The following is a 27,043-nucleotide window of genomic DNA, read 5'->3' as shown; positions in this document are numbered from 1 at the left end:
TCTGCACCCATGTTATGGGCAATGAAGTTGCTGTAGGAGTTGGTTAAGACAACATTATATTGGCGCTTGGGTTGCATGTCAGGGGTACAATCTGGAGAATTGATTGGGAGTCCTGTAATAGCAGCTACATCGAGAAGAGACATTCCGATCATTCCACAAGGAAGGTGAAAGTTGTTAGTTGTTCTATTCCAAAAATAGGTCACAACCCCAATCATCCAAGGGTATGTTGTAAGTGAGAAATGAGAGAGCCTTAGTAGTTCATGTATTCCTAAAGCTCCCCAGTCAGCACTTTTTGTAGGTTCAAGGCGTTGATACCAAGTTGTAAAATCGAATTCTCGAGGATTGATTTTTGAATTATTCCTGAAGGATTTTTGATTAATGAAATGAGAGATGTTAAAAGCTTGATTTATCAGCAAATCTTCCCCTTCAGCACTTGGAAAGAAAGAAGATTTTTTGTTCGCTCTCTCAAGAGATTCAATCGGTCCGAGGAAGCAGTGTGTATCTACATCGATTGTAAAGGGGATTAAGATTCTGGTATCGTTAGCTTGCAAATGGGGATCATCAATGACTTTATCATTGACTTGATTGAGAATGCGAAGGGTTGATGGAGATGGTGGCGCTATTTCAGGACCTTTGCCCTTGTCTTGGGTGGCAGCATGAGAGGAGGAACTAGCCATTGTTGAATAGAGAAAAGGAGATTAAAGGTTGGAGATTTTGTGAAGGAGTTCTTGGTGTGAGGAGGATTTAGAGAATAATGAGATTCGAAAGATTTGAAAAAAGGTGAGAGTGATGAATTTAAAGTATTTCTGTAGTTGTTATTGTGGAAGGAATGCGAATAGGGGTAACTTCGTGAGGAAAATGAAGTGGTAGAGAGAGAAAGCATAAATTTCGGGAAACGTGTCGAGTGGATTAGTATTAATGGGGAGTTTAAATAATAATTATTACTGATTTAAAAATTGGTGTTTTTAATTTCGAATTAAGTGTTTTATCTTCTGATAATGTTATCGAAGGCAAACACATTAATTCAATGGGGCAATTTATTGATCGAAAAATATTTTCGATGAAAGTGAATCGATTTGGAGTAAGTTAGAAGTCGTTTTTCGAAGAAAATGTACGCGTAAGTATGAGATTGGAAGTGACTGGTGCAGGTTAGATTTCGATTGATTTATCAGATGGATAAGGCTAATCGAATAAAATATTTGATTTGAATGATTGAGTAAGGCAATTGATGGGTTTGTCGAATAGTTAAGGAAGTGGAACAGTTAGTTGCTTCTATCACACGAGGAAATCATGGGGAATGGCTACAATCACGCGGCAGGAACGGTTACCAAGAGGAATTGCATTCAAAGTTGTAAACCTTGTAATTAATTGTAATTAATTGTCAGTTATGTAAGACAAATTATAAATACTAGAAAGCATTAGGGAATAGGGGTTGGAACTTTTACTAAAAAAAAACACTCAAGCACACTCACATTCCAACGAATTCCTGAGTCTGCAATCGAGTAACTTTTCTGTAGGGTTCCTTCCATCTTTTCATTCTTTCAATTTACTTTTCTGTAAATTTAACATTTCAAAAAAAATTTACTTTCCAAGTGTCCTTTATTTTCATTGTTCAATTTATCCTTCTATATTTTTAATCTTTACGTTCAAGCCCCTTTGATTCAGTTAAAGGCATTTCACTGCTTTCCTTTAATTTCGATATGAACTTTTTATTTTTAGCATATTTTTATCTTAAAAATTTTTATCTTTTTATTTTCTCCATTGATTTACAAATTTCATTTTTATTGTAATCTCAACACCCGTTTAATTCAAAACACTTTGATGCACTTTTAAAAAATTGATACCTGCAAAGAGGAGTAGGTTTCGCTCGCAGATCACTAAATATCGAACCACCATCGATTTGCTAAAAATCGACAAAACAGAAGGCTTGGGTTTGGACCAATTTCATAACCATAACAGTGGTGCAGAGGAGGCGAAGCAAGTAAGGGGATAAGAACAACATTGAAGTGCCCCCTACGCCTAAATACTAATTCAATTCTTGGGTTCGCATATGTTGGTCAAGCTAACATATCAGTTGTCGACGTCTCAATTTAATTGATTCCTACCCCACTGCTATTTAAATCGAATGTATCTGTTAACCACAAAATATAAAGGTCGAAACTTGAGCAAGTATCAATCATGAAAGTTTCAAAGATCGATCGAGGGTTTCACATAGTAATCGAAGAAAAAGAAGGCAAGTTTCGATCGAGTCAACACGAGGTTGAAAGCTAAAGGGCCAATCGAGAAAAGACTCTGAAATTTTGGGTGATAAGTATGGATTAAAGGGAAAGAGAGCTTTCTGTTAGCAAGGTAAGAAATAACAGGTTTTTGTATTGGAGTTGTGTTATGTGAATATGTCATATAAGAGACAAGATATTTATACAGATATTTATTAATTACTATCATAAATATTAAGCCACTAATAACTAATTACATCATAAATACTTAAGTTATTATCTATTGAAATAATTAACCACGCATTCTAAATACTTAAGTTTTTTCTAATATTCTAATTTTTTTAATATATCCTTCAACTTAAGTAGCAATTTGAGTTAACAATTTATTAAAAAAATCAAATAAAAATTATAAAAATTTGGGTGTAAATAAAACTACTCGTGAATAAAAATTGCTATGGTGGATTGTTGCAGCTGGTATTACTAGCACGCTGTGTTTGAAAATTTAAAAATTCAAAAACAACATAATCTTCGAACAAGAATCCATCTCTCCAAAAACAACAATAGAATCATGTTTGAAGTTCGTGAATAAATTATCTTTCAATTTCTAGTTATGTGCTCACTTTTTTTTTAATCTATTTTTTTTTCAATCTATTTTTTTTCATTGAAGTTTTGTTGTTGTATTCAGGTTTTAGTGAAATTTTAAAAAATTTCACATTTTTTTTCGTTTTGTGTCTTAAAATAGAACCGTTGTATTTTACTTTAATCAATGAATAAAATATATTTATTTTTTTAAATAAAAATGAAACTACTCGAATTTGAAATGCAAAGTTAACTATTAAAACGGAATGCAGACAAAACTATTAAAACGAAATTGTTGAAACCAAACGTACTATCAAAACATAATGCAGTAGACAAAACCGCTAGAACTATGCAAACTGCTACAATAAAATAAGATAGAATTGTCAAAACAGGATAAATTGTTAGAACAAGATGACTGACAGTATTATTGAAAAACATATGCAACTGAAATTGTAGGAACTCGAGTGCAAATGAAAAAATTAAAAAATATAAATAATATTCTCATAAAAAAGTTTAAATTGTAAAAAAAAACTCAAAAAATTCTGATCCTATGTTATAAAAATAAAAAATAATATTAAAAAAAATTTGTGTATTAAAATTTTGTTATATCATACAAAATATAACAAATTTATAAAATATTTATCAACTACGATCATAAATACTAAGCTATTATCTGTTAACAATCAATCACACATTATAAATACTTTGGTTTTTACTAATATTAATTATAATATTCTCTAACACTTTGGATGAGTTCACACAATTAAAGGAGTTTTCTACTTTGAAAACCAAACTAGAGTGCTAAACTAGAGTTTTTTTTTTTTTACTAAAGATATAGAGACTCGAACTCACAATTTTTTAGATGAGTATAGAAAGATTATATCATTTGAGTTATAATTCATTGACGTATTAAATTAGAGTTTGACAAAAAAAAAAACTAGTATAATTATTATTTTTATGAGTAAAGGGACAAATAAACACATGAAAATTTATACTTTGATATATTAATTTTTTAAAAAAGAAAAAAACAAATAATTTTTTGACTTTTTATCTCGAAGACAAATAAATTAAATTTGTTATTAATTGAAAATACAAAAAAGTTTTTGATTTTTTAAAATATGAAACATCTAAATCCTTCTGGGGGATTGATTTGTCTTTATATATTTTAGATATAAAGACTTAAATATCTCATATTTTAAAAGGTTAAAAATGTTTTGTATTTTTAATTAGTCGGAACTTATATCTTTGAATTAAAAAATCATGGACCTATTTGTCTTTTTTTAAATATCAATAAAACTTTTTAAGATAGCAGATATAAATATATTATCTTTAAATTAGTCTTTATAATTATAGTATAGAGTTTTAATTTAAATTAACTTGTTCATATTTTCTTTTGAGACTAATTTATTTAAAATATAAATTTTTAAGAATTTATTTGTGACTTTATTCTATTTTTATTGGTGATTTATAGGTAAATTTGTTTGCTATTCAAGCAATTAAGGAAAGGGATACGAAGAACATTGAAGAAGTGCTCCCTACGCCAAATTCAATTCTTGGGTTTCCATAATTCTCTTAATTGATTGATTTCGATATGAATTTGCCTAGCAACCATGTTTCTTAGATTTTTCTTCCAACATTGGCATGTGTTTGGGTTTGGGGCCATTTGTGCCCTTTCCTTACTCAATTCTAGAGTAAACCAAGACTATTTTTCACTACTCACTTACCTTTGCTGACAAATGCAGAACATTGTCTTTAAGTCTTAACCCAACAAATAATTATAAAATGATTCAGTTTTTAAATTTTTTCTATAATATTTCAAGTGTATATAACTATACTATATGTACAAATATTTTTGGTAATAAAATATTAAAATCTACTCAAGTTATTAGTATAAGTTCGACAAAAAAGAAAAAAAAGAAAAAAAAACATGTGCGTGTCTATCACGTGATTCTTGTCTTGATAAACTAATCGTTAATATATAAGTTTAATACATGCATGTTACTTGTCGTTATTAAAAAAAATGAATATTTAAATAATATTTCAAAGATATAAGTTAAAAATGCTATTAAGAAGTAACATTTAAACAATATATTAGAAAAAATTAGTTTTAATTTTAAAATTTAAATTCTGAATTAATTAAATTTATTTATGTTTAACGGACCTAAAATATAATTCATTATTCACATTGTCCATAGTTTCTGTTGTTTATTTATCGAAATGGTCGAAACAATTGGAATATTGGCTTGCTTGTACGTTTCTTTTATGTTCAGCTGATAATTTGTTAACACTCCAGTTTTTAGTTATAACAATTTTAAAGGATATTGACAAGTTTGGTTTTGTAACTAGTTAAAAATCACTGAGCTCTTTTAACTTATAGTTATAGTGTCCTTCAAAGAATACTATCTATCAAACTTAAAAATTCAACCCACCCCTTAGCTAACTTTTTAAAAAAAATATAAATTAAATAGTTATATGTAATTGTAATTTAATTATTAGAGTAATAATAATTATAATTTATAAAATAAACTATCAGATATGTAAATTTCTATAAATTCTTTCTGCTCAAATCAAAATAAATGATCACTGAAAAACCATGGTTAATATACTATATAAAGATACAAAATATAATAGTTATCAGTGACTAAGAGAAGGAGGAGTTAAATTTTGGCCTCCTTTTAATTTAGCTTCCAACCTTACATTTTGTAGAGATTCTGATAGTTGAGAACAGGAGAGACTTTGGTTTTATCTTCTGACGTGGTAAGAGCCAGAACAGTGTTACTTGTAAGGAGAGTTACGTTGTAAAGAAGTGAAGCTTAGTAGAGAAGTTAGGAGATACTTTATTTTTGTCTCCTATAGTGCAGAACCAGAAACAGAGAAGAGAGTAGAGAATTATACACATATGTATCCTAGTTTAGCTACCCAGTGCAATGTAACCTACATCCAGTCTCCACCACAACAATAATGGAATTTCACTATCTTTTTAACAGATTACAATCACCAATTCTCCCTAGAATCTACCTAATCTTATCTGGGACAAGTCCAAATTCTAACCAAACCTGAACTTGATTAGGACTCACCCTAGTTTTTACCTGTAAAGTACTAATCCAATTTGCAAGTCATGACCATAAAATAGAAATACATACAAAGAATTTTTGAAATAACTTAGACTTTTTCTCCAAGTCTAGCTCTCTGCCTTTTTTCACTTAATGGCTTTTACATACAAACTTCACCAATTTGCCTTTTACCATTGAAACTCAGGCAGACTGAACTGAGAAAAAGAAATGCAAAATGAAAACCATAAAGGAGAAAAATATAAACAGCTCAGGGAGTTATGAGAACCGAAACTAGTGCTCTTTCTCTCTTGCCCTAATTCTTGGCTGTTCATCCCTACTATAGAGGAGTGAAGCTTCTGGGACATAGAATTTGCTTCAGCACCATGTTTGTTTTCTTCTCCAACAATCAGAATCAGCAGCAGCGTTCACAGAGGAAAGAGAGGGCAGAAGCCGTGACATGCAATCATACCTTTCTCTTTCAACCATACTTTCGCTATCATCGAGTGACATCAGGTTGACCGGATTGTGCGTCAATTTGGTGGCCTACAGCATATTTCGACCAGGCCACTAAACATCGACGAGATGCATCGTCACGATGGGAGGTTTGGGCGAGGCGAGTAGTTTCCGCATTTCTGGGTGGCTAGCATGAGATGTTGGATGATTGTGCAGACCATCGACTCCATCATATTGACCTCCGTTCATCACGGGCATATATGACATGGTATCTTCAGTGGGCTCACATAGAACTATTTGGTCAGGGTGACCAGCACTTGATGTTTGTCGTCATGTGACCAAACCGACGACCCTCATCCGCATACTGCATCTAATGTGAACGAGGCATTTCTTCAAACCAATTTGTAATTGCGACATTCTCACCCCTCAAACGACCAAAATAATAAGTGAATTCTCGCTGCAACTTCGAAATGCTGCGTTAACAAAAACCTTCTTCAAATCCTTGTTTTCGAAGTGAGTCATGAAGTTGATAGCAATATATCTTGTACAAAACATCTGTAAGGCATTCGGTGATTTTCATAAACTTCCATCGGCATTCAACATAGCATCAATTGATTTGTGCCTATCTGAAATCACTAAGACGCCGGGTTGTGGTGTGACATGCTGCTGCAAATATGAAAAAAAAAAAACAATTAAGCCTCCTTCGTCTCACCCTCAACAATGAAAAATGTAATAGGTAATATGTTTGCATTGCCATCTTGAGTAGTAGCCATGAGCAACGTTCCTCCGTATTTACCATACAAGTAGGTGTCATTGATGGAAATAAGTGGTTTGCAATGCTTGAAAGCCTCAATACACGGTGAAAACGTCCAAAATACCCGATGAAACATGACAGACTGAACCAGGCCAAGGCTGTGTCACAAGTTGCACCCAAGTACCTAAATACCCACAAAAGTTAGCATATATAAATGGTGACTTTATACATAACTAAGGACAGTGTAATGAATCTTACCAAGTAAGTATATCTACATAGCGAATAACCAATGAGTTGTATGACTCCTTCCAATCGCCATATATCCTAGCAATGACTCTCTATTTTGCAAGCCAAACCTTTCTGTATGACGCCTTGTAACCGAAGTGATTCTCCACACCTCCTTGTAGAACCCTTATGCTGATTATTGGATCTGCTTTTACCATTGTGAATATATGCTGAACAATCACCTTCGAATCTAACCTACAATGGTCTTTACCCCTCGATGTTTGCATGCAAGTATGAGGACTATTGTATCTCTTAACCTCCCATTTTTCTTGATTTCAGCGATATGCTATGCGTATGTTCAAACTACAACCCGGCCCGAATTGGATACACTGTACATCATACTTCAATTGGTCACTCTCTAGTATTTTATACTCCACAGCCCTCCTGATGATGTACGTCTTAACTACCAAGATGACTTTCTCCTTGTTTTTAAATTGTTGTCCAATATCAAACTCATTGATTGGATCCTCTTCGGGGCCTCCATGGGTAAATGACCAATCCGAAGTCATTGCATCGAGATTCAAAGTGGAGAAGTGATCCGGCCGGTCATATGGTCGAGAAATGACAGGTTGTGTCATAGCGATTTATGTGTCACCGTAGTAGTTCATCTCTTCTTCATCCTCACCCTCATAAGGAATTTCCGTTAGTTCATCATCAGCATCTTCTCCGTCACCAGGGTTAACTTCATAGGGATCCATCATTGAATCCCTAATAGCAGAATCCTCACGACTTTCAACATCATCTTGCATCATGCCAGCATTAGAAAGTTTAACGTTTGACCCCTCTTGACTACTTTCAGGTGACATATTTAGATTAACCATCGTCTTTTTAATATTTTTCTAATTACGCCACTTAACGGACTACCATCAACAGTATCCGCAGATGATCCTCGCCTACCCAACTCGACTAGAAACACAAATAATTTCAACAGATGAACATTTGTCCATCGGTTGTGCCACGACCTTATAAGGCGTACGTCCTCGTCGTCACGTAACTGGTACCTAATTCAAAACAATAAAAAATTTCTCAAAACTGTGGTCTAATAAAATTAATAACAAAATAACAAAGACAACTGTAACATATTTTTTATAAAACAAATTGTCATCTACTTCGGTCGGATATCTGTAATAAATTTTTTCACTCTTTTCGTGTGTTATTGTCCAACAAAATATCAAATTCTTCAACGCTATTAGACTGTTGACTTCCGATGCCATGTACATAATTACTGGTTGCCCAAACTTAAAAATGATAGAACCTTCTTCATCATACACTATTTCACTATCATAATGAATGGATAACAACGGATTTCTAGACATTGTTGAGAGAAAATTAAAAGATAAAAACCAAAGAGAAGAATGAGCTACTGAGTTTAGTTTTCAACCGGCCATGCTTTTATTTGGCGAGCTCAGTGTAAAGTTCATTGGGGGGTACGGCGAACTTCATAATTTACATGAAGTTCGCCGGGGGATACGGCGAACTGTATTAATATTATAGAGTTCGCCGGGGGTGCGATGAACTTCCCCTAAATTTAAAAAAAAAAGTGTATCTTGATATTTAAAGTTGATATCATTTTTTTCGAAAATAATATATTTTTTTAATTTATTACAGAAAAAAATTTATGTAGATTTATCTTCTTCTGAATAATTTTGCAGCATTATGTGTTTCTTCTTCTTCTTTGTTTGATTTTTTTATTTTTATTCTTATTAAGAGAGTAAAACAAGAAGGAACTTGAGAAAATTCTATGGTAAAAATTCTACGATAACGATAACAACGATACGTATAAGAAGAAAACAGCGATTACTATAATGATGATGAAGATGATGGAGGAGAAGGAGGAAAAGGAATGAGGAGAAGAAAGTCCAATGAAAAAAGGAGGAAGAGGAGGAGGAGAAGGTAGTATTGGTGACAATGATAACGAAAGAGAAAAATAACGAAAAAGAAAGAGAAGAAGAATACGAAATATCAGGAGTGACGAAGAAGAAGAAGAAAAAGAAGAAGAAGGAGAAGAAGAAAGTACAGTAGGGGTGCAAAGAAAAATATACACGAGTAAGTGTAAATGACTTATTGAATTTATTTGGTTAAATGATTTGTATGTAGAGATTAATTTTTCATAAACCAATTTTTCATTCCAAAAGATTGATAACTAAAAGTGATTTTTTAATAATCTAAAAGTGATTTTTTCATTACTAAAGATTTAAAACAATGTACAAGATTTGATTTTATTAAATACATAAAAAAAATAAATTTTAGAACCTTAAAGTGTGTTCAAAATACTCGTCAGAAAAACTCAACATTTTACATTTATTTTTCTGATTTCTAGGCTGAATTTCCCACTTCATTCAAACAAAAATAAGGAAAAATGATATTTATTTCACATTTTTCATTATTAAAAAGGTATACATAAGGCATATAGTTACTAATTTATAGTATTCATAAAGCAATTTTTTTATTGCAAGAGATTGGTAACTATTTTTTTGTTATATGTTACTGACTTTATTTGCAATTTTTTTATTGCAAGAGATTGGTAACTATTTTTTTGTTATATGTTATTGACTTTATTTAATGATAATGATTACATTATTTATACATGGATTACTTATAGCAATATCTTTAGAAAAAGTATAGATAAACAATAAAAATATTAAATAATGTGAATAACATATATATCGAATGTTTAATTTACTAGGTGTACAGATGATTATTCTAATATTAAGATTTAGGTGGATAATTTAGAAATGTAATGTGTTTTTACTTTATTGGATCAATTTTAGAATCCCTTATTCATATTATTTATTGTACGAGATGTCTCTGATACGGGTTGAAGGGTGGATCGGGAACCTGCGAGCAAGGCTGAAACCGGATCGCTTGACTGGAGCAGTGGGGGGTGGTACCTGCAAAGACACTCCGACGCTCAAGTCAGAATGGATCTGAGAGGTAGAAGATGTGCGGAATGAATGAATACCTGGAGGGACCTGGGTCCTCTATTTATAGGCGATGATAGTTATCTTATCTTATCTTGGTTGGCCAAGATAAGAGAGGTGTTTGAATTCGAAAGTTGATTAGGAGCTTTGAAAGGCCGGTTATGGGCCTTTAGGTCGAAACGGATCGTTTCCCGGGTAACCGGGTATGAGAACTGCCCCGTGCGCAGGATCCGTGGGTCGGATCCGTAACATTTATAAAAGCCATTGTCTATCTAACAAAGTCTATATTTTTATATTAATTATAAACAGTTTTAGCAAAAGACATTAAGATATTTACTTATCAAACTCTTTATAATGTATATGATATCATATATTAATTTAAAATAATTTTTTAGTAAACCACACAAGTTATTATACTGACAGTAAAAAAATTTAAAAAAGAATAGTTACGTTGTCTTTGACATAAGCCAATTTATGTTATTAAAAAATATAAAATTATTTTTATTGAGTTATTCTGTATCATATTATTACAATTATAATGATTATTTTTTGAATGGTTAAATATTATCAAATTTATTTTGAAATTATATTATTTTTTTATAAATAAATTAATTTTATATTATTTATTCCAAAGTATATAACAATGTTAATTTTAATTATAAAACATCAAGGGATATTAAACTTACAATATTCTAAATTTTAAATTCTAAAATAAAAAACGTTTGATAACAAAAAATATTAACGAAAAACAACTAAAATTTATAATTAATAAATACTAAATAAAATAAATTTAGATTTTTTCTTTGGAATTTTTTTTTTATAAAAGGAAGATTGTTACGATAAGAATGAAATGAATGACCATGGGTTGCTCACTTTTTTCATACTGAAGTTCTATGTTACCAAAGTCCTTACATTTAATAATAGTGGAAAAAGGTAGTCTCCTTTTATGTATAAATAGAGGTTAAATCTAAGTACGTAACACACAATTACATCAATAACAACAATCTCTCTTCTCTCTCTATATTATCTTTTTCTCTTTTTCATACGTTGCTAATATATAATAGTAGTGAATATATAAATTACTTTTATTATTATAGTGAGATAATTATATTAGTAAATATCAAAACTAGAGTCTTCTATTTACATTTTATTTTATATCTTCCTTATTTATTTATTCTACAACACGTTATCAGCACGAGACTCTAACAAAATTTTAGAAGACTCCAGGTAATAAATTTTTATTATGTCGAAACTCTCTCATCTTGAATTTAATGCTTTTAATATATTTGAAAATAATTATTTACCATGGATACTAGATGCTAAAATCCATCTTGATTCAATGGATCTTGAAGATACCATTAAGGCTGAAAATAATACATCCCAGAAGGATAAAGCCAAAGCCATGATTTCCTTCGTCGTCATCTTGACGTATGATTAAAAAATGAATATCCTACATTAAAATATCTTGTAGATCTGTGGAAAGACCTTGAAGAAATGTACAATCATATGATATTTCCTCAATCCCGATATATTAGAGAAAACTTTCTCAACCTTCCATACCTCAAATGTGCTCCTGTAACAGTAGTATCGAGAAAAAGAATTTAAAAATATTCTGAACTAATTTCTTGCCTTCTTGTTACTAAGCACAGCAATGAGTTACTCGTAAAAAATCATAAAGTGCGCCCAGCTGGCGCAGCCCCATTTCCTAAAGCAAATGTGGCAAATCCTAACCCTAGAAGAGGTAAATGGCAAGGTTTTGGTAACAAGAAAAATTATGGAAGGAAAAGAAATTATGTTCAAAAGAGAGGATCTCACCAGAAGTGGGATAAAGAAAGAAATATTGGGCAGAATAAATCAACAGAGGATAAGTGTTTCCATTGTGGTGGAAAGAGCCATTGGTCACGTACCTGTCGTACCCCAAGGCATCTAGTCGATCTTTACCAGGCATATTTAAAAAAGGACGACAAGGGAAAAGAGTCGAATTTTGTTTCAAATGGTGCTGCAAATTCCACCACTCATTATGATGTATCCGATTTCTTTGAGGATTCTGAAGGAAATATTGGTCATTTGATCAATGATGGAATAGTTTAATATGTAGGATTGTTAAGTATCCATGTAAATAAATAATGTAAAGAACTTATTGTTAAGTTTTATTTTCTATGAATTTGAGTTTCAAATATGATGTATATAAATAATGAAATATTAATGCTTATGAATTTTGAAATCATTAAATGTGTCATGTTTTAAAATAAAACTTTAGTATATGACATTATTTTTATGTATAGTATTTTTTAGAAAAATAATTCCGATCAAGTATCCAATTTAACTGTGCATACTACTCATTTTATTATTATTTGTCTAGAATGGCAAGGATATGTAATGAAGATGTATGCCTTGCGGATAGTGCAAGTTCGCACACTATTCTTAAAAGTGATATATATTTTACCCATCTTGTGCCAAAAGAAGAATATGTTAATACTATTATTGGCTCAGGCAATGTGATAGAAAGCTCCGGAAGAGCTACAATTTTGTTTCCTGGAGGAACAAAATTTATAATAAATAATGCACTATTATCTACCAAGTCTCTGAGAAACTTGTTGAGCTTTAAAGATATTCGCCGAAATGGATATCATATTGAGACTATGAATGAGGAAAATCATGAGTACTTATGTATCACAACTCATGATTCAAATAAGAAAGTTATATTAGAAAAATTACCCTCACTTTCATCTGGGTTATATTATACCAAGATTAGTGCAATTGAATCACATGCCATTGTAAACCAGAAGTTTACTAGCCCAAATGAATTCATAACTTGGCATGATAGATTGGGTCATCCGGGAACAACCATGATGAGGAGATTTATTGAAAACTCTCATAGACATTCACTAAAGAACCAGAAGATTCTTAAAACTAGTGAATTTTGTTGCGCTGCATGTTCTCAGGGAAAGTTAATTTTGAGGCCATCACCAGTAAAGATTGGATTTGAGTCCCCTGAATTCCTAGAAAGGATTCAAGGCGATATATGTGGACCTATTCATCCACCATGTGAATCTTTTAGATATTTTATGGTCCTAATAGATGCATCTTCGAGATGGTCACATGTGTGCTTATTATCTTCTCGCAACCTGGCGTTTGCGAGATTACTAGCTCAAATTATTCGATTAAAAGCACAATTTCCAGAAAATCCAATCAAAGCAATTCGTCTTGATAATGCTGGTGAATTTACTTCCCAAGCTTTTGATGCTTATTGTATGGCTAATGGAATAAGTGTTGAACATCCAGTAGCTTATGTTCATACACAAAATGGGTTAGCAGAATCACTTATTAAGCGCCTCCAATTAATTGCTAGACCCTTACTTATGAGAACAAATCTCCCAACCTCGGTTTGGGGGCATTCTATTTTACATGCCGCAGCACTTATTCGTTTGAGGCCAACGAGTTACCATCAGTTCTCTCCTATGCAATTAGCTTTTGGCCAGCAGCCAAATATTTCCCATTTAAGAATATTTGGGTGTGCGATATATGCTCCCATTGCACCACCTAATCGCACCAAAATGGGACCCCAAAGAAAATTGGGGATATATGTTGGATATGATTTTCCCTCTATAGTGAGGTATCTTGAAATACAAACTGGAGATGTATTTAAAGCCCGATTTGCGGATTGTCATTTTGATGAATCAAAATTTCCAACATTAGGGGGAGAGAATAAGCTTCCTGAAAAGGAACTTAATTGGAATGCATTATTCTTGATGCATTTAGATCCTCGATCAGGGCAACGTGAACTAGAAGTTCAAAAGATTATACATTTGCAAAGAATAGCAAATGAATTACCTGATGCATTTTCCGATACAAAGAGGATAACCAAATCTTATATACCAGCGAAAAATATCCCAATTCGAATTGATGTCCCAGTAGGACAAGTAACCACTGAAGCAAATTCACGCCAGAAGCGTAACAGGCCTGTTGGTTCCAAAGACAAAAATCCTCGAAAAAAAAAGAGGTAAATACGATTCCTGTTGAAAAAGACATAGTAGAGACACCTGCAGTTGTCCAAAATTCTGATATAGTTTTAACGCCAGAAGACGTTCAGGTACCTGAAAATTGTGAAAATGACGAAATCTCGATAAATTATGTCTTTACAGGAGAGAAATGGGACCGAAATAAGACAATTGTCAATGAAATATTTGCATATAATATGGCATTGAATATCATGCATGAAAGTAAAGATCTTGAGCCAAGATCAGTCGAAGAATGTCGACAAAGGAATGATTGGCTAAAATGAAAAGAAGCCATGAAGGCTGAATTAGACTCACTTGCAAAACGTGAAGTCTTTGGACCTGTAGTCCGTACACCAGAAGATGTAAAACCTGTTGGATATAGATGGGTATTTGTGAGAAAACGAAATGAGAAAAATGAAGTTGTGCGCTACAAAGCCCGACTCGTGGCACAAGGTTTTTCACAAAGGCCCGGTATAGATTATGAAGAGATGTATTCCCCTGTAGTGGATGTGATAACATTGCGTTATTTGGTCAGTTTATCTGCATATTATAAACTGCATATGCATTTAATGGATGTGGTAACAGCCTATTTATACAGCTCATTAGATCGGGATATCTATATAAAAGTCCCTGAAGGACTAAAGATATCTAAACCATCCAATGAATATTCGCAAGGGTTATACTCAGTCAAATTGCAAAGATCTTTATATGGTCTGAAACAATCTGGAAGAATGTGGTATAATCGTCTTACTGAGTATCTGGCCAAAAATGGATTCAAGAATGATGATATTTGTCCCTGTATTTTCATAAAGAAATCTGCATCTGGATTCATTATAATTGCTGTGTACGTTGATAATTTAAATATCATTGGGACTCTTGAAGAGATTTCAACAATTATAAAAACTCTAAAAGAAGAGTTTGAGATGAAAGATCTTGGAAGGACTAAATTTCGTCTCGGCCTGCAAATCGAACATATAAAAAAAGGGATCTTTATTCATCAAACAAAATACACAGAGAAGATCTTGAAGAGATTTTATATCCATTAAGTACTCCAATGATTGTAAAATCTTTAGATGTAGAAAAAGAGCAATTCCATCCCAAGGAAGAAAATGAAGATATCCTTGGTCCTGAAGTACTATATCTTAGTGCCATTGGAGCGCTAATGTATCTTGCTAATAATACGCAACCTGACATATCATTCGCGGTGAATTTACTAGCAAGGTATAGTTCCTCTCCAACCAGAAGACATTGGAGTGGAATCAAGAAAATCTTTCGATATCTTCATGGAACGTTTGATATGGGATTGTTTTATCCTTATGGATCCAAGTCACAACTAGTTGGCTATACAAATACTGGATACTTGTCTGATCCACATAAAGGGAGATCTCAAATAGGATACCAATTCACATATGGTGGTACAACTATATCATGGAGGTCCACAAAACAGACGATTGCAGCAACATCCTCTAATCATACCGAAATACTAGCGATTCATGAAGCAAGTCGCGAGTGTTTTTGGCTCTGGAGTTTGATCCAATATATTCTGTCATCATGTGGACTGATTGATCATAAGATAGCTCCAACTGTCCTATTTGAAGATAATACAGCAAGTATTGCTCAACTTAAAGGCAGATATATCAAAGGTGATAGAATAAAACATATTTCTCCTAAATTCTTCGTCACTCATGATCTTCAAAATCAATGGACAATTGATATCCAACAGATCCACTCAAGTGATAATCTGGTAGATTTATTTACAAAGTCACTCCCAAAATCCTCCTTTGAAAGATTGGTACATGGGATTGGGATGCGCCGATTTCGAGACATTAAATGATGTCGACAAGAGGGGGAGACTGTACTCTTTTTCCTTTGGTCAGGTTTTTTTTCCATTGGGTTTTTCTTGACAAGGTTTTTAATGAGGCAGTCCCTATCACTAAAGGATATTGTACTCTTTTTCCTTCACTAAGATTTTTTCCCACTGAATTTTTCTTTAGTAAGGTTTTAACGAGGCAATAATCCTAAATGGTCATTCAAGGGGGAGTGTTACGATAAGAATGAAATGAATGACCATGGGTGGCTCACCTTTTCCATACTGAAGTTCTATGTTACCAAAGTCCTTACATTTAATAATAGTGGAAAAAGGTAGCCTCCTTGCATGTATAAATAGAGGTTAAATCTCAGTACGTAACACAAAATTACATCAATAACAACAATCTCTCTTCTCTCTCTATATTATCTTTTTCTCTTTTTCATACGTTGCTAATATATAATAGTAGTGAATATATAAATTACTTCTATTATTATAGTGAGATAATTATATTAGTGAATATCAAAACTAGAGCCTTCTATTTACATTTTATTTTATATCTTCCTTATTTATTTATTCTACAACAAAGATTTCGTTAGTTGTATGCTTCTACATTTCAACCAATTCAACTTCCCTTCTATGTTTCTCCCAAACACTTTTCATGCACATATTATGACACAGTAATGATAATATGATCATGATGGCTCTTACAATCATCATCTTTCTCATATCTATTGCTTCACAAGCTTCAATAAACATGTTGTTAACTACAACAATGGCCATGCCATTAAGTTCTGAGACTGATAAGCTTGCTTTGTTGACTTTGAAGGACAAGCTTACTAATGGTGACTCAAATGTTCTTCCATCATGGAATGAGTCTCTTCATTTCTGTGAATGGCAGGGCGTTACATGTGGTCGCCGCCACAAGAGAGTCTCAGCATTGCATTTGCAAAATCAAGACTTGGGTGGTACTCTTGCACCATCATTAGGAAATCTAACCTTCCTCAAGAAGCTCAATCTTACTGACCTCAACTTGTACGGTCAGATTCCAAGACAAGTTGGTCGTTTAAAGAGGCTGCAGATTCTTAGCTTCCAGCAGAATCATCTTCATGGTGAGGTTCCCCGGGAAGTTGGTCGATTGAAGTCGTTGTACGCTCTCGAACTAACGAGAAATAATCTTCAAGGTGAGATTCCTATGGAGCTAATCAACTGCTCAAGTCTTAAGAAAATTGACTTGTCCTACAACAATTTAACTGGGAAAGTTCCATCATGGTTTGGATCCATGATGCAACTTACTATGTTGGAGCTTGGATTCAATAATCTAGTTGGTAATATCCCACCAACCTTGGGGAATCTTTCATCACTTGATACATTGTATCTTGCAGGAAACAATTTGGAAGGTCCTATAATTCATGCTTTGGGAAGGTTGTCAAATTTGGAGTACCTCTCTTTGAGTACCAATAATTTGTCAGGCCAAGTTCCTAATGCATTCTACAACCTTTCAAATCTTCAAGTTCTTGATATAAGTAACAACAAATTAATGGGTCCTATTTCTTCAAATTTACATCTTGCTTTTCCCAATCTGTCTGTTTTTGTTGTTGCATCAAATCAATTCACTGACAACTTCCCATCTTCATTATGCAATCTGACAAGATTGATAGAATTTGATTTATCATTCAATAATTTTAGAGGGCTAATTCCTCCTACTTGGGGAAGCTCAAATAATCTTATCTACTTTGGCATTAATTACAATGGTCTAATAGGAAGTGGGAAAGCTCAAGATTTGGATTTCCTTTCCTCTTTAACCAATTGCACTCAGTTGTCATATTTGATTTTGCAAGGAAATAATCTTGGTGGTGTATTGCCAAATCTCATAGGCAACTTCTCTACCAATCTCACTGTGCTTGATATAGCCCATAATCAAATATCTGGAAGCTTGCCTCAAGAAATTGGAAACTTGGTCGGCTTAGGTTTACTTGCTATGAATAAAAATTCCCTTGAGGGAACAATTCCAGATTCAATTGGGAATCTTAAAAATCTAGTAAGATTATCCTTGGATGATAACAATCTCTCAGGTAATATTCCTGTTGCCATTGGCAATCTTACTATGCTGTCAGAAGTTTATATGGACTCAAATAATCTTGAGGGAAGCATTCCATTTACCTTAAGATATTGCACAAATATGCAGACTTTCGCTGCCGGGAACAACAATTTAAGTGGTAGCATACCAACTCAAACCTTTGAATACCAACAAGGTTTAGTAAATCTTGATTTAGCCAGCAACTCCATTACTGGTCCAATCCCTCCAGAGTTTGGTAACCTGAAGCATCTTTCTAAATTGTATCTATTTTCAAACAAGTTGTCTGGTGTCATTCCCATTGAACTTGGTGCTTGTTCTGCATTGATAGAGCTTTATCTAGATGTAAACTTCTTCCATGGAAATATACCTTCCTTCTTGGGTTCTCTAAGATCACTTGAATTCTTAGGACTTTCCAACAACAGCTTCTCAGGCACAATCCCACATGAACTTGAAAACTTGACACAATTGAATGCATTGGACCTTTCCAATAACCAGCTCTATGGCAAGGTTCCATTAGGAGGAATCTTTAGTAACATCACAGCAATATCACTCATTGGAAACAAGGATCTCTGTGGTGGGATAACTCAACTGAATTTCCCTCCATGTCCAAAGTTGCCCTCAAATAAACACAAGAGCTCTCTTAGAAAGAAAATTATTGTCATCAGTGTTATTGGAGGGATTTTGATCTCGTTCATTATTTTTGTTAGCATCTATTGTTTCATGAGGAAGCCCAAGAAGTTACCTTTTTTGCCATCATTGGAACATAAGTACTTGAGGGTTTCTTATGGAGAGCTACATCAAGCAACAAATGGATTTTCTTCATCCAATTTAGTTGGCACAGGAAGTTTTGGTTCTGTGTATAGAGGAACCCTTGTTCATTTTGAGAGACCTGTTGCTGTGAAAGTGTTGAACCTTCAAACACGCGGGGCATCAAAGAGTTTCATGGCCGAATGCAAAGCTCTAGGAAAAATCAAGCACAGAAACCTTATCAACATATTGACTTGTTGTTCAAGTGTTGATTACAAAGGGGATGATTTCAAGGCCATAGTGTTTGAGTTCATGCCTAATGGGAGTCTAGAAACCTTGTTACACCACACTATTGAAGATAGCGAGTCAACAAGTCCAAGTCTCAACCTGATGCAAAGAGTAAATATTGCTCTTGATGTAGCTTTTGCATTGGATTATCTTCACAATGATTTAGAGGAAGCTGTAGTTCATTGTGATATTAAGCCAAGCAATGTTTTACTTGATGATGACATGGTTGCCCACTTGGGAGACTTTGGATTAGCTAGGCTTGTTCATGGTGTCGCAAGCCACTCTAGCAGTGATAAAGGAAGTTCCTCAGTAATCAAGGGAACCATCGGATATGTTCCACCAGGTAAAATTAAAGATTTAATTTTTCTTTTTAATCTCTCTTGGTAATATGTTGCTACTATTTTTAACGAATTCATGAATTGTTAGATTCATGATAATAACATATTTATATTAATTTACTTATAAGTTATAACTAATCCTAAGCACATTAAGAGTTAGATGTTACCCTATTATAACAATGAAATGCTTGAAATATTTATTGAACTGAAAATCCTTTTCTTGATATCTTTGTTGGAATCAAACAGAGTATGGAGCAGGTAGGTCAATATCAGCAAAAGGAGACATCTATAACTATGGAATTCTTCTTCTGGAGATAGTAACCGGAAAGAGACCAACGGATGGCATATTTGGTGAAGATCTAAGCCTACACAAGTTCTGTAAAATGGCAATTCTAGAAGGAATTTCTGAGATTGTTGATTCAAGATTGCTCATTCCAATTGATGAACAAGAGGAAAGAAGGGTTACACAACAGCAAAATATCAAGGAGTGTTTGGAGTCGTTTGCTAGGATTGGAGTTGCATGTTCCGAAGAATTTCCCTCTCAACGGATGAACATTAAAGATGTCATAATGGAGCTTCATGCAATTAAACACAAACTGCTTCCATAGAAGGAAGATAGGCGTCATGTTTATGAAAATAAATTACCTACTTAAGATATTTCGGTTGTTGCATTATTACTCTATTTTATTTGAATTACTTTGTGTTGTAGTTTACATCGAGTAAATTTCTTCTGTTCTATACCATTACAAGGACTAGGGAATAAATTTTGGTTACAAATCTTCTCCCTTTTTTCAAGGGGAAAAAACTGTAATAAGGTATTTTTCAAATTTCACTATGCAATAGTATTAAATTAAGGTAAATTCAGGTGCAATTAACTCACAATTGAAAATTAGGGGTAAAAGCGGATCAGATCGGATCATATATAGCTAAAATTTCGATTCAATCCGCACTAAAATCGAATCCAATATCCGCACTTTTTAAGTTTGGACCCGATATTCAGATCGAATAGCGGATATATCCGTAAAAGACAAAAATATTTTTAAAAAGTTATATTTATTAAAAAATATTAATAAAATTTGTTTTTTTTTCTATTCTTTTAAATATATTTACTCTTAAAATAATATTAAACATATTTTTCTTAAATAATAAATTAAAATAATACAACAAATATAATAATTATTAGTTGAAATAAAACATAAAAAGAACAAAAATGCTATATGTATACTAAAATCAGCCATCAATGTATTTGTGTATAAATACATGTGTGATTTAATTTATTTTCAATATATATTTGTATTCTAACTTGTATTTTATACTGGTGGCTGATTTTAGTGTACACGTAGAATTACTCTAAAAAGAATATTTACAGAAGAATAGCAATTCCCAGGAAAACCTCCCTATGAGCACCGAAAACCAACCTTTTGAAATCGACAAGAGATCGCCGGAAGAAGAAGACCTCATCACCAGGAGCACAAAAAAGTAAAAATGGATGGGGCTAATCAGTATGACGTCCCCATGGAAGGTATCGAAGAAAAGTCTACAGAAACAGAGATGGAGTCAGATGAAACCCCTACAACCGATCAGCATATTAAGAACACCATCGTCCCAGAAATTGATCAACAGCCGATCAAATCATATCGTGATATGGTAGTCAACAATGGATTTGAAAAACTAAATCCTGATGAAATTGTTGAACTTGTGGCAGAGGACTATATCGCTGAATCCGACCCCATGGATATGAATATGGAGAATCAGACTCCCTTCAATCCAAAGCCTAATATTGAGGTGTCTTTAGAAGAATATGAAGAATGGTATCGACCATGGAAGTTCTCTTTGATTGTCAAGCCTCTTGGAAAACTGGTTAATCTCCAGGCTATAGACCGATGGGTGCAGCGAAGGTGGGCTAAGAAAGGCTCTATCCGGGTCATGGATCTAGTGGGAAACTTCTTTCTTGTGAGCTTCGGAAGTCAAGAAGACTATGTACATGCCTTGTTTGAAGGACCATGGATGATAGCGGACCACTACCTTCTTGTGCAAAGATGGAGACCCCTCTTTATGCCAATGGAGACACAAGTACAGAAAATTGCTGTGTGGGTACGAATTCCTAATTTACCAGCAGAGTTGTACAACAAATATTTCCTCTTGAAGGTTGGAAAATCTTTGGGTACAATGCTTAAAGTTGACGAATTAACCTCCATCCACTCTAGAGGAAAATTTGCTCGTATTTGCATTGAGATTGATCTAAGGAACAAGTTAGTTCCCTCTTTCTCAGCTTTAGGAAAAGAATTCCACATCGAATACGAGGGCCTTCATCAAATCTGTTTCAAGTGCGGGAGATACGGTCACAAGCTTGATCAATGTCAGGAATCCCCAAGTGACAGCCCCACGGTGGCAGCGGCGGCGGTTAGTGGAGATGGAGGATTAGCGGCAAATGCTGAAAAGGAAAAGGAGAAAAATCAGGAAACCAGTAATGGGAAGAATCAACAAAATAGGAAAGAGCAATTAGTCACACCGAATCAGAATTCGGACATTGAAATCCCAAAGAACATTTTCAAAAAAGGAGAAGAATCTGCTTTAAATAATGAGACCGTTGCGGCTGGAGAGGAAAATCAAGCAGAAAATTTGTTTGGTCCATGGATTTTAGTTAAGAGAAGTCAAAGAAGGAATAAGCCGAAAATGGGGGATACTCCTAAAGAAAAAAGGAAGGTGGAAGTGCATCCAGATTTCAGATTTTGGCAGAGGAATATCAAGGAAGAGAGGGTCAGCAGGCCCACAATGGAGGAAAAATTAGCCAACCAAATATGGAAAAGGAAAGAAATTACACGCAGGTCCATATCAAACAGAATAATCAACCAAATAATGCAAGATCTGCACAGAAACAGAAACAAGCCATCACCATCATTAAGGAGAAGGGTGCTGACATAAGCAAGAAAATACAAAATTAACCAAATCAGAATCATCAAACAAAGGAGAAATAGAAGGTTGAACCAGGTTTGAAACCAAATAAGTTAGAATCTCAAAATGAGCATAAAAATTTTTCAAAAGAGAAGGAAGTCAAACATCAAGATTACTGGAGACATTTTTCAGATTAAGCAAAGAAATTGCTAAAAGCAAACAGGAGTCCCACCTGAACATCACTGACCTCTCTGACCCCCACACCACTGCCCTTGTATCAAAATTCATGGGCGGAGGAGCCTATGGACAACAGAGTGCTGGTGAACTACAGGAGCCACCAGACCCGGGAGAACTAAACCTGGATGAAAGCACGATGGAAGTCCAATCCCAAGAAGGAGTTGATTCAACTCTCGAGAGAAAGAAGGAGCTTGTTTCTCCTTACCACAGGACTATGGAGGCTTAAATTCCTGGTTTCTTCAGGAGGATTTTTCTTATCCCTATCCCTTTGTTATCATGAATATTATTTCTTGGAATTGCAGAGGAACTGCCTCTAAGGGGTTCTCTTTTATCATTAAAGACCTTGTTTATAGATATCATGCTAACTTAATTTTTCTACTGGAAACTCATATTTCAGGACATAAAGCGGAAGCTACTATCAAGAATCTAGGGTTCGATTCCTGGTGCATTAGTGATGCTGATGGTTTTGCGGGAGGCATTTGGTGCCTTTGGAACAAGTCTCTTTGGAATATCGAACCTGAGATCATTGAGAAACAGTTTGTGCACTTGAAAGTTAGATATAAACAAGAGAAACCATGGTGGCTTACTGCTATTTATGGTAGCCCTCATGTAAAAAATAGAAGCAGCCTTTGGAATAAATTAGAAGAGTTAGCTATGGGGATTAATGGTCCTTGGTGTCTTGGAGGAGATTTTAACTCGGTTGCCACTTTGGATGATACCGGGGGAAACTCTAACCTCTCACAAGATACCAACAGATTCATTAGTTGCATGAGAAATTGCAATTTAAATTCTTTAGACTTCTCTGGCCCACCGTACACTTGGCAGAGAGGAAAGGTCAAGAGAAGACTGGACAGATTCATTTGTAACATTAATTTTTGTAGTTTGTTTCCGACAGAAGGGGTTAGACACCTTCCAAAGCTCAAGTCTGACCACTTACCACTTCTCCTCGATTTCAACATCTCCACTGTCCAAGGAGGGGAGAGACCGTTCCGCTTGCTGGCACCTTGGTTAATTCATGAAGATTACAACAATCTGGTGGCGCAAAGTTAGGACAAACAAGGAAACCTTTTGGAAAATATTTCAATTTTTGTGAGAAATACCAAATATTGGAACATTCACACTTTTGGACATATTTTTCAAAAGAAGCATAAGCTTTTCACAAGGCTGGATGGTATTAATCGCAGCCTCTCTTTCAATACGAATCCTTTCTTAGAAAAGCTACAGAAGGATCTTTGGAAGGAGTATGAGATTATTACTATTCAGGAGGAAAGCTATTGGCAACAAATGTCTAGATGTAATGTGATAAATCTTGGCGATAAGAATTCTAAGTATTTCTATCAGAAAGCTAACGAAAGAAGACAGAGAAACAAAATCCTTACTCTAAAGAATGATGAGGGAAGTTGGATTGAAGATGTGGATACTCTTAAGACTATGGGAGCCTCTTTTTTCAAATCTTTATATTCACCTGATCAATATAATCCTGATTTGCCTATGTTTCCTATTGCAGGTCGATTCCCTACTATCTCAGAGGAAGGAAAGCAACAACTCGTAAGAGAAGTCACAATAGAGGAAATAAAGCTGACAGTCTTTAGTATGGGAAGTTGGAAAGCTCCAGGAAGCAATGGGCTACCTGCCAAGTTTTTTCAACATTCTTGAAAGATTATGGCTGAGTCCCTTACTGAGTGGATAAAGTTGATTTTTAGAGAGCCAGAGAATATAGCTCACGTCAACTGAACTCTTATCTCTATTATTCCTAAGACCCATTCCCCTGAAAATTTTACTCATTTTAGGCCTATTAGTCTTTGTAATGTGTGTTATAAAATTGTTACTAAAATTGTTGCTGATAGATTGAAACCTCACTTGAACAGTTTGATTGCTAATACACAAGCTAGCTTTGTCCCAGGCAGAGTTAGTGCGGATAATATTTTAGTTGCGCAGGAAGTTGTTCATGCTATGAGGACCAGGAATGGAGGCACAAGACTTATGGCCATAAAGATAGATTTGGAGAAAGCGTATGATAGACTAAACTGGCTATTTATTATTGACACGCTTAGGGATATTGGAATACCGGAGGAAATCGTCACGCTCATTAATCTCTGTATTTCGTCTCCTAGCATGAGCCTTCTTTGGAATGGGTCTCCTTCTGAGGCCTTCACACCATCCAGAGGAATAAGACAGGGAGATCCCCTATCACCCTATCTCTTTATACTTTGTGTTGAAAGACTATCACATCTTATCCTTTCTTTTATTGAAAATAAAAAATGGAAACCTATAAAGCTGTCTAGGAATGGCCCTAATCTTTCTCATCTTTGCTTTGTAGACGACATAGTACTTTTTGCGCAAGCTAACCGGGACCAAGTTGGTGTTGTCAAGGAAGCGCTAAAAATCTTCTGTGAATCTTCAGGACAAAAAATCAGCCTCAATAAGTCGTGCGTTTTCTTTTCCAAAAATGTGAACCACAATATCAGAGAAGAGCTTAGCCAAGAACTAGGGATTCCCCTCACTAGCAATTTGGGAAAATACTTAGGTGTTCCGCTGATCCACGAGAAGTGTAGTAAACAGCATTTTCAACATATCATTGACAAGATGCAAGCCAAACTCTCTAGTTGGAACATGAAGACCTTATCCATGGCAGGAAGAGCAACGCTTGTTCAATCCGTTTTATCTTCTATTCCAAGTTATGTTATGCAAACTATGAAGGTTCCGATCGAAGTCTGCAACAAGATTGATAAAATTTGTCGGGACTTTCTTTGGGGTTCAAGTGATCAAGATAGGAAAATTCACCCTCTAAGCTGGGACACCGTGTGTAAACCGAAAGATCAAGGCGGGTTAGGCATTCGCAAAGCTCAAGAAACAAATAACATTTTTCTCATGAAACTCGCTTGGGGACTCATGACGAAATCTGATAGCTTGTGGGTTAAAGTTTTCAAAGCCAAGTACGGCTGTGGTGAGAACTTGATTCCCAAAGTCCATCGAAAAGCCAACTGCTCAAACGCTTGGAAAGGAATCGTGAAAGTCTGGAACCAATTTCAAAGGAATTTGATCTGGAGAATTGGGGATGGACAATCTATTGCAGTTTGGACTGATCATTGGGTTCCAGAAATTACCAGCCTAAAAGATGTATCTTTATGCCCTATCGCTGCAGATAGAATGGTTGAGAAGCTCTCAAGTTTTACTAATGGGGATGGGGAGTGGAATTGGGAGATGATAAACAGCTATTTCCCTGAAGATATTTCTAAGATTATTCGCACGCTAAAAGCTCCTCACTACTCTCTTGGTGCGGACTGTATTAGCCGGTTACCCTCTACTAATGGAGAATTTTCTATTAAATCAGCATATTCTACTTATTACAGTGGAGATGGAAAATCAGACACAAATTTTAATTTGTGTTGGAAAATTAAAGTTCCTCAAAGATTAAGAGCTTTCACTTGGCTAATCTACCATAATGCTCTTCTTACAAATTCTAAGAGAAGGACAAGAAGTCTTACCATGGTTGGAAGTTGCCCCAGATGTCCGGATCATGAAGAGACTCTGCTCCATGTGCTGCGCGACTGTCCCTATTCCCGCAGTGTCTGGACTAGCAGGTCAACCAGTGCTCTTCCCCGAGGTTTCTTTAATCAACCTTTGCAAGATTGGCTAAAGACAAATCTCTTCAAGATCACTCGAAAAATTAGTGGGACTCCTTGGCCCACCCTCTTTGTTACTGTCTGCAACAATATTTGGAAAGCCCAGAATGATTTAGTTTTCAATTCAGAAATTTCTACCAGCCTTCATGTGCATAATCTTTCTAGTTATTTGGCAGAGCAATACAACAATATGATAAACCTCACTGAGAGCAGAAAAAAAATTCTCAACCCTGCTAAGGCTTACCTTGTCGGTTGGGAACCTCCAGTGGATGGATGCATAAAGCTAAATGTTGACGGCTCAGTCATCCAACCAGCTGGTTCTGGAACTTGCGGCGGCCTCCTTCGTAATGGAGATGGTAACCTCGTGGCGGGCTTCATGATGAAAATTGGAAGAATCACCATAACATTTGCAGAAATTTGGGCCATCTACACCGGAATGAAGCTAGCAGTGGAGCTGGGAATCAACAGATTACAGATAGAGACTGATTCTTCCTGTGTGTTGAAATTAATTGATGGGTCATCTAGTAGCCACTATCATACGCTTTCTCTGATTAGGGCCATTGAGGATCTCCGCAGCAAAATGACTTATGTGTCGTTTAAGCACGTATTTCGCGAAGCTAATTTCTGTGCTGATGCACTGGCAAAGCAAGCTCAGTCAATATCGACCGGCCTCCTTTGTTTTGCAACTCCACCCCCTTTCCTGATGCTTCTCCTTACTGATGACAAAGGTAGAAGGAAGAGTGTGAGAGTGGTGCCAACGTAG

At 34.7% G+C, this 27,043-nt stretch overlaps 2 protein-coding genes across 5 annotated transcripts; both read left to right on the top strand.

The window, feature by feature from the left end:
• Positions 1–13,355: 13,355 nt before the first annotated feature.
• On the top strand, positions 13,356–20,130 carry LOC107606631 (receptor kinase-like protein Xa21). 4 transcript variants are annotated; one of them, XM_088494110.1, is made up of 4 exons: positions 13,356–13,398; positions 16,843–17,150; positions 17,223–19,527; positions 19,769–20,130. In XM_088494110.1, exons 1-4 carry the CDS (start codon positions 13,356–13,358, stop codon positions 20,128–20,130), a joined length of 3,018 nt encoding a protein of 1,005 aa, XP_088350236.1. The 4 variants fall into 4 exon arrangements, with proteins under 4 accessions (XP_088350236.1, XP_088350234.1, XP_088350233.1 ...); XM_088494108.1 differs by lacking the exon at positions 13,356–13,398 and having other exon boundaries at positions 16,770–17,150; XM_088494107.1 differs by lacking the exon at positions 13,356–13,398 and having other exon boundaries at positions 16,770–17,181; positions 17,254–19,527.
• An 877-nt stretch (positions 20,131–21,007) lies between these two features.
• LOC148550330 (uncharacterized) lies at positions 21,008–27,043 on the top strand. Its single transcript, XM_088494433.1, has 5 exons — positions 21,008–22,350; positions 22,957–23,252; positions 23,550–23,699; positions 24,162–24,291; positions 24,502–27,043. Exons 1-5 carry the CDS (start codon positions 21,008–21,010, stop codon positions 27,041–27,043), a joined length of 4,461 nt encoding a protein of 1,486 aa, XP_088350559.1.

This window comes from Arachis ipaensis, chromosome B7 (genome assembly GCF_059453495.1).
Source record: "Arachis ipaensis isolate K30076 ecotype BB chromosome B7, ASM5945349v1, whole genome shotgun sequence".
NCBI lineage: Eukaryota > Viridiplantae > Streptophyta > Magnoliopsida > Fabales > Fabaceae > Arachis > Arachis ipaensis.
This window is presented reverse-complemented; position numbering and strand designations above follow the sequence as displayed.

Bases quoted from the DNA above. Each gene is read 5' to 3' on its own strand.
- LOC107606631 (XM_088494108.1), top strand. From the start codon at position 16,770: ATGGCTCTTACAATCATCATCTTTCTCATATCTATTGCTTCACAAGCT. The intron at 17,151-17,222 runs ATTCTTAGCTTC...AAGTCGTTGTAC, and splicing joins GTCGTTTAAAGAGGCTGCAG to GCTCTCGAACTAACGAGAAA. The intron at 19,528-19,768 runs GTAAAATTAAAG...GGAATCAAACAG, and splicing joins CATCGGATATGTTCCACCAG to AGTATGGAGCAGGTAGGTCA.
- LOC148550330 (XM_088494433.1), top strand. From the start codon at position 21,008: ATGGATGGGGCTAATCAGTATGACGTCCCCATGGAAGGTATCGAAGAA. The intron at 22,351-22,956 runs GTCCATATCAAA...TTGGAATTGCAG, and splicing joins AGGAAAGAAATTACACGCAG to AGGAACTGCCTCTAAGGGGT. The intron at 23,700-24,161 runs GTTAGGACAAAC...TTCCTATTGCAG, and splicing joins CAACAATCTGGTGGCGCAAA to GTCGATTCCCTACTATCTCA.